Source organism: Phascolarctos cinereus, unplaced genomic scaffold (genome assembly GCF_003287225.1).
Source record: "Phascolarctos cinereus isolate Bilbo 61053 unplaced genomic scaffold, phaCin_HiC Scaffold_5;HRSCAF=322, whole genome shotgun sequence".
NCBI classification, from domain to species: Eukaryota; Metazoa; Chordata; class Mammalia; order Diprotodontia; family Phascolarctidae; genus Phascolarctos; species Phascolarctos cinereus.
In genome coordinates this window covers 123,873,043-123,880,449 of record NW_027555958.1, presented here as the reverse complement: position 1 = coordinate 123,880,449, position 7,407 = coordinate 123,873,043, and the positions used below count along the sequence as shown (strand labels likewise).

General features: G+C 36.4%; 1 protein-coding gene across 1 annotated transcript; it reads left to right on the top strand.

Moving 5' to 3' along the window:
- Positions 1 to 498: 498 nt before the first annotated feature.
- Positions 499 to 1,756, top strand: LOC110208969 (trace amine-associated receptor 9). Its single transcript, XM_020987179.2, is given in 2 exon segments — positions 499 to 1,518; positions 1,521 to 1,756. Coding segments are annotated over 2 exon segments (1,125 nt in total). The 5' UTR covers positions 499 to 629.
- The last annotated feature ends 5,651 nt before the right edge of the window (positions 1,757 to 7,407 follow it).

Sequence of the window (7,407 nt, the reverse complement as noted above, 5' to 3'; positions counted from 1 at the left end):
AAAGGCTACTTGGTAGATATATTGTAGTTAGATTTCTTTTTCAGGATGGCCACTGAGGTCCTTTGAAATAATTCTATTATTCTGTGCTCATTTTAATTTTGTTGTTTGACATACCTTCCTGTAAATCATGTCACCGAATGGGGCTGACCAAGCAATGACAGAAAAATAACAACTAGCTTTTACTTCCAAGAAAAAATAAAACCTATTAAAAATGACTATTAAGAATAAAGTTAGTCTTCACACTTTATACTATAGGGATTTCACAGTAGTGGTTAGGGGAAGTTTTCTTTTTTCTTTAGAGCATGGGATCATTGATCTGGTGGGGCAACTCAGGGGAAATCACCTTTTAAATAAAACTCTGCTATTGGGCTGCCTACTTATATGTATCTCGTCATAGCTGTTCTGAACGAGGAAGTATTCATAAGGTAAATAATAAAAAAGGACTATTTCCCATGGATAGTAGATGACATTTTCTAGTACTTGTAAATGTATAGTCATTTAATTAGTTTACTTATCTCATGATAGATTGCTAGTGCAATTTTAACTTCTAAATATATGAAAGGACTTGGGAATAATTTTCAAGTGTCAAATAATTGATGCGAAAATGTAATAATTGACAAAACAAAATCATGTTAACTTCCACACTTAAGAGACTTTTTTCTTCCCTTTCCAGAATTGCCAGAATCAAGAAGGATTCTTACGGGAAAGTAATGACCTCCAATTTGTCTCAAGCAACAGTTGTGCAGCTCTGCTATGAGAATGTGAATGGGTCTTGTGTCAAAACTCCTTACTCCCCAGGACCTCGAGCCATCCCGTATGTGGTGCTTGGCTTTGGGGCCATGCTGGCAGTATTTGGCAATTTGCTGGTCATCATCGCCATCCTTCACTTCAAGCAGCTGCACATGCCTATAAACTTCCTCATCGCCTCCTTGGCCTGTGCTGATTTTTCAGTCGGGGTGACTGTGATGCCCTTCAGTACGGTGAGGTCTGTGGAAAGCTGCTGGTACTTTGGGGAGAGTTACTGTAAATTTCACACATGTTTTGATACATCCTTTTGTTTTGCATCCCTCTTTCGCTTGTGCTTCATCTCCATTGATAGATACATTGCTGTCACTAACCCTCTGGTCTATCCAAATAAGTTCACAGTTTCCATTTCAGGGATATGCATTGCCCTCTCCTGGTTCTTTTTAGTGACTTATGGCTTTTCTATTTTTCACACGGGCGCCAATGATGATGGCGTAGAGGACTTGGTAATTTTACTTACTTGTGTAGGAGGTTGTCAGGCTCCACTGAATCAGAATTGGGTTTTACTTTGTTTTCTTTTATTCTTTGTACCCACAGTTGCCATGGTCACTATATATGGCAAGATTTTTCTGGTGGCTAAACACTAGGCTAGAAAAATAGAAAGCACCAGCAGCCAAACCCAGAACTCCGCAGAGAACTACAAGGACAGAGTGGCCAAACGAGAGAGAAAGGCTGCTAAAACACTTGGGATTGCCATGGCTGCCTTTCTTGTTTCCTGTTGCCATACATTATCGATGCAGTAATTGATGCCTATATGAATTTCATTACTGCCCCTTATGTCTATGGGATCCTAGTTTGGTGTGTTTATTATAACTCAGGTATGAATCCCTTGATCTATGCCTTCTTTTTCCCTTGGTTTCAGAAAGCAATAAAGCTCATTGTGAGTGGCAGAGTCTTAAGGAATGATTCTTCGATGATGAATTTATTTTCTGAGGAAGCAGAAATAGATTGAAAAAAATTGCAATAAATCCAAATTATATGGATCAAGAGCAAAACCTTGAAGTCTAGAAACGTAATATCTGTCCAATTAGATGGAAATTATATTCAACTATTAATGGTTTTGGAACAAATATCTGCATATGTACTGAGAGTTACAAAATTGGCTCATGTGTTAAGTATGATATTTCTGTATACTATTCTTGCTTGTTTATATCTCTGGCCTCTTTCTCATCAATTACTAATTATTTCAATTGGCTGAATTTTACCTCCACTACTTCAAGTAATTTGAAACTTTATTCTTTTCCCTCAGAGACACCTGGTATATAATATCCCAAAACATATGCAAAAAAAAATTCCTCCTGAAAAATTCACATGTAAGACTCTGAAAAACTCTAGTTTCAGATAAGTTTGAGGTCTATGAACAAATTATTTGACTTCTCTCAAGCTCAATTCTCTTGTCTATGAAACTGGGATTGGTACAACTACAGGGTTGTTGAGAATAAAATACTTTACAACTTTAAAAGTGCTATACATACACTTGGGAATTGTCACTATTTTTGTTGCTAGTACTAATTTTTTTTTAATCCCCAAAGTTGCATATTAAGACTTGAATATGAGATTTCACAACAACTGGTTTGGGAAGAAATCATATATTAAAAGGACTATGTTTTTATTTTTAAAAAATGCTTAACCATGATGCCATGTTTAGAAATACCTATTTTCTCTGGGTTATAATCATTATATATTGCATACTATTTTTTTGAGAATATATATAATTTTTTTTAGTAGAAAGAGAAAATGAGTGTGTGGAGAAGTTTTTTTTCCAGTTCAGTATTATATAGTCACTTCAATTATAATTAAATCAATAATTCTCAAAAAAAATTCAACATTCTGTTGGTGGTTTCAATTATCTCAAGCTATACTAGACATTTCTCGATACAAAATTAATCCAGTTTAACTGCAAGATAAACTTATGTGATACATTTAAACGGATCAAGAGGGAGGAAAATGAACAAAGTGATAAACAATAGATCCCTCACCACTCAAAAGGTTTCAAACCCTTTGCAGTTTACTTGCATAGTATAGACCGGTGATATCCAATATAAATTGAAAAGGGAACCATTCAACCACACACAAGGATCTCTGCAAGCATATATTGACTTAGATAATTCACATATTAACATTGTCTATGTTTTATTGTATTTTGATTTTTCAAAAGTATTTCCCAATTACATTTTAATCTAGTTCAGCTGCACAAGGGTAAGTTGTGGGTCACAGGAGGCTGTTTGACACCTATACCATAAAATAAATCTCTTTATTTTATGAACTGGAAAGGAGAACAATAAATAGTCATAATGCTTCACATCCTCCAAAAAAATGGCCTTCTGTACATTTTAAAAATTGCTTTAAACTAGTGAAGGTATCTCATTACAAGTGTTTATTCATGTAGCCCTATTTAGCAAAACCACAGATTCTGTGTACTGACCTAGTCCCTCTCCACCCTAAAGAGGGAAATTGAATGTAGACCAATAGATTACAAGGATCTTATCAGCATCTATGCAGAGAAGGAATGGGTAGGTGGCCACTAATTGTCAGAGAAAGTTGTAGAATTGAATTGCTATCCAGTGGATGAGTTAGTTGGGCAATAGTAGAGAAGGGGAGGAAGGAAAGATACATATATTTGGTGTAACTGCTAGACCTAGAAATGTAAGGAATAGTCATAAAATCATGGAGTTAGAGCTGAAAGGAATCTTGGAAGTCACCTAGCACAACTTCATACAAATGAGGAACTGAGGCACAGAGAGATAAAGAGACTTGGTCAAGTTAAAAAAAGGTAGTAAGTTGCAGTCAGGATTTGAACCCAGGTCATTCAAGTCCAATGTCTTTCCTCTGTGCTGACTGGGGGAAAAACACTGAGAAGTGGGAAGGACAATGATCTCACAATGAGTTTTTCACCTTATCTGTAATTGATGTCATTACTACTTGCTCTCCTGTATTTCAGTGCAGAAGCTGGGGTCTAAAGAAAAGAGAGGTGTTGTGGATGCAAATCCCCTCCCCCACGTGTGTCTTGGTAAAATATAAATATCCCAGGATGAACCTCAAGAGGAGGAAGTATCTCATCTGCATCCCTATTTGTCTAATCTGCTGGAAAAAACTAGAATGCTTGCCCCGATGAGAAAGGGAACTCTCAGGCTTTTACAGCTAATGTCCAAGGAGAAAAACTATCCAGGAGAACCTGCATGGTCTAGTGGGAAGACATTGGATTTGGAACAGGAGACCTGGGTTCAAATATTATGTGACTAACTAGTTGCTAGTTATGTGACTTTAGACGAGTCATGTGAGTTCTCTACATCTATTTCCTTATCTGTAAAGTAAGAGAATTATAATAAATGATTTCTACAGTTTCTTCTAGCTGCACATCCCATAATAAAAACAGACAATAGTGGAGCCAACCAAGGGAGAACACTGACTCCACTTCCATGTAGAGTCACTAGCAGACCTTGCCAGTGGAGAGGGATGCAGAAAGTATCATGGAAGTACCTCACTGAGGACTCCGGCATGAATATTATTCCCTCAGCAATTGTTGTTACTAGACCCTGAGAGCCCTTGGGGTGGTATGGAACTTTAGGTGATTGCTGTTTGTTTTGAGGATTAATATCTATTGATTTTGTTTTCTAAGAAAATTCCCTTCTGATTCATGGTAGGCAGCACAATGCACTTACAGGATATAGATGGTGGCACCCTGGTGTAAAGATTTTCCTAAATTTCTAGGTGAGATCTCAGGCCATGAAAATATTTTTGGTAAATTTTTTATTCATTTAAATCTTAAATACAAAACAAGAAAAGAAAAAAAAGAACATTTCTACATACACAGCAGAACATAAGAGGATTCAATATAAAAAATAAATTTCCAGTTCAAGAAAACCTATGTAATAAATACTACACATTGTTTTCAAACCTACCCAGTTTTCCTTTGCTTCCTTCTAGGTTTTCTTTGGTTCTCAGCTGTGTACTTTTTACATTATTTTTTCCCCCTCTTCCTCCCCACTCTCTTCACCTTGCCCTAGATAAGGCTACAATTAGGCATGGATACACACACACACACACACACACACACACACACACAACATATATATGCACATAAATATACATGCACATAGATATCTATAAACATAAACATATATACATATATACAATCATTGGTTGTTGTCATTTGTTCTCAAAGAGGACCAAAATGACATCACTATGTTAGAGACAAGTTGCAACGTGCCCAATTGTGGCTAATCAGACCAATATGACCCCAGAAAGATCTACTACAGGTCAGACACAACTAGTCCATGTGAACATCTGGTGTGGATTCTCTAAATACATGTATCTTGCATTTATTTTGAACTACTGCAATTCTGCTTTGCTCAAAGAACACAGCACCTTCTTTAATGAGAGGTTTAGATGCTGGGTGGTCCTGTGCCAGTGTGTCCCATGCTACACAATCAATTCCAAAGTTCTTCAGAGAGACTACACATGCACACACGCACATACATACACTCATACACATATACGTAAGACCATCTTATGCATGTTTCCACTTGTCATTTCTTTCTCTGGAAGTTGGTAGCATCTTCCTTCATAGGTCCAAGTCTTTCCATGCTTTTTCTAAATCAACTAGCTTATTTCCTACAGCACAGCAGTATTCCAACATAATCACATCCTTTCTAATAGATTATCTAGGACCCCAGCTTTTTTGCTCTATGAAATATAGCTTTCCAAGACCTATGATTCTTCAACTTGAAAGTTCTAGTTCTTATGTAATCCTTATTGTAGCTCCACGATATTTAAATTATTTTTTTTCTTTTTGCTTGCAATATTTTCTCATTAACCTGGGAATTTTGAAAATTGACTATGATATTCCTGTAAGTTTTCCTCCTGCGATCTCTTTCAGGAGGTGATCAGTGAATTTTTTCTATTTCTGCTTTGCCTTCTTGTTCTAGAACTTCAGGCTGTGTTTCCTTGATAATTTCTTGTAATATTGTACCAAGATTCTTTTTTTCATTGTAACTTTCAGGTAGTTCAACTATTCTTATATTGTCTCTCCTTGATCTATTTTCCATATCACCTGTTTTTCTGATGAGATCTTTTACATTCTCTTCTATTTTTAGGCCAAGGGAATTATGATACCTCCCCTTTCCCCAAAAAGTCCTTCATGCCACAGTCATCTCTTATGTAAAGCTTATTTATTTTGTTAGATTTGTACTGGACCTATGAGTTCATCCACGTAGGGAACGCTTGGTGTGTGTGTAAAATCTTCGTCCACTAATGCATAGATGAACAATAGAAAGATCATGAGATTTGAAGTTCAAAGACTTTGGTTTAAATCTCAAGTCTGATTTACTATCTCTGTGACCTGGGGAAAAGCATTTGATCAGTCTGGGCCTCAGTGTCTTCATCTATTAGATTAAATGATTTCTCACCTGTAATCATCCATAGCTTATAGTCTTAAGGAATTGCCTGAGGACACTGAATGGCTCCATGCCTTTCCCATGGTCCCACAGTTAGCATGAGGCAAAAGTAGAACTTGAACTCAGGTTTTCCATACTTCATGGCTTGTTCCCTATTCATTGTGCCATATCCTTTCTCTCACAAGCCTTATTGCATTCAAAAAGGGATTAATTGCGAATGTTTAAAAGGGGAAAAAAGGGTAAGGACAGGAGAAAACTTTTACTAGAAAGGGTTTGGGAAGATAGCAGAAGCCTTTTTATCAGACAAATCTTCAAGGACACTTTTAAAAGAAAGATACAGATTGACATTGCTGGGACAGTGCACTAAGCTGACAGAGGTCCAGGTATGCTTTATTGTTCCCTCTACAACCCATTTGTCTTCTTGCAAAAGTAGATAATTGGTCACGAAGGGAATTTCATGTAGTATTTGTGCTCATCCATCCAAAATATGGGAAAAACAACTCAAAGTACAGGGTTTTCTGTGGGTAGCCCAGTAGAGCTAATCTTCACGTATTGATTATACCTTGAAATGTAAATAATAATAATAAGATAATTTGCCAGACTTTTTTTTCTTCTATTCACTTTCAGCATGAACTCTTAGTACCTTTTAAGTTTTATTTATTTTCTTTATAATTTTTGAAATAAAACAAACATTTCCATTACATAGCAAAATTTTAAAAATGTGATTATACGCAAGACTGCAAATCCATTATGTATAACTTGCTATTCCATTTAAATATACAATAAAATTATTATGTAAATTTCTTTGAACTGACAAAAGAAATAAATACGGTTGACTCCACATTCAGGTGAAATCTTATTGACGTGCTCTTATTAAGCAGACAGTGTACTTTCAGTTGACTACCTCCTCCTGCATTTGTGTTCCCCAGATAAACCAGTATGCTGTGTTAAGGAAGGGAAATCAGCTCTGCTTTAGATGCATGCTATCTCCAGGACCAAGAAGGGAATGTGGTCGAGAAGTTAGACAATTTTTTCACCACCCTCTGAGAGTTTTACAACAATCATTTTCTCATTTTGTACCCAAAATTGTGGGCTCCTGGAGTGTAACAACAACAGGCACACAGCATTTTTTTTTTAAATTCAGTGGTACCCTGTCCCAATAGCTCACAACTCACAATCTGGAAGTACACTTCTTTTTATCACCTAG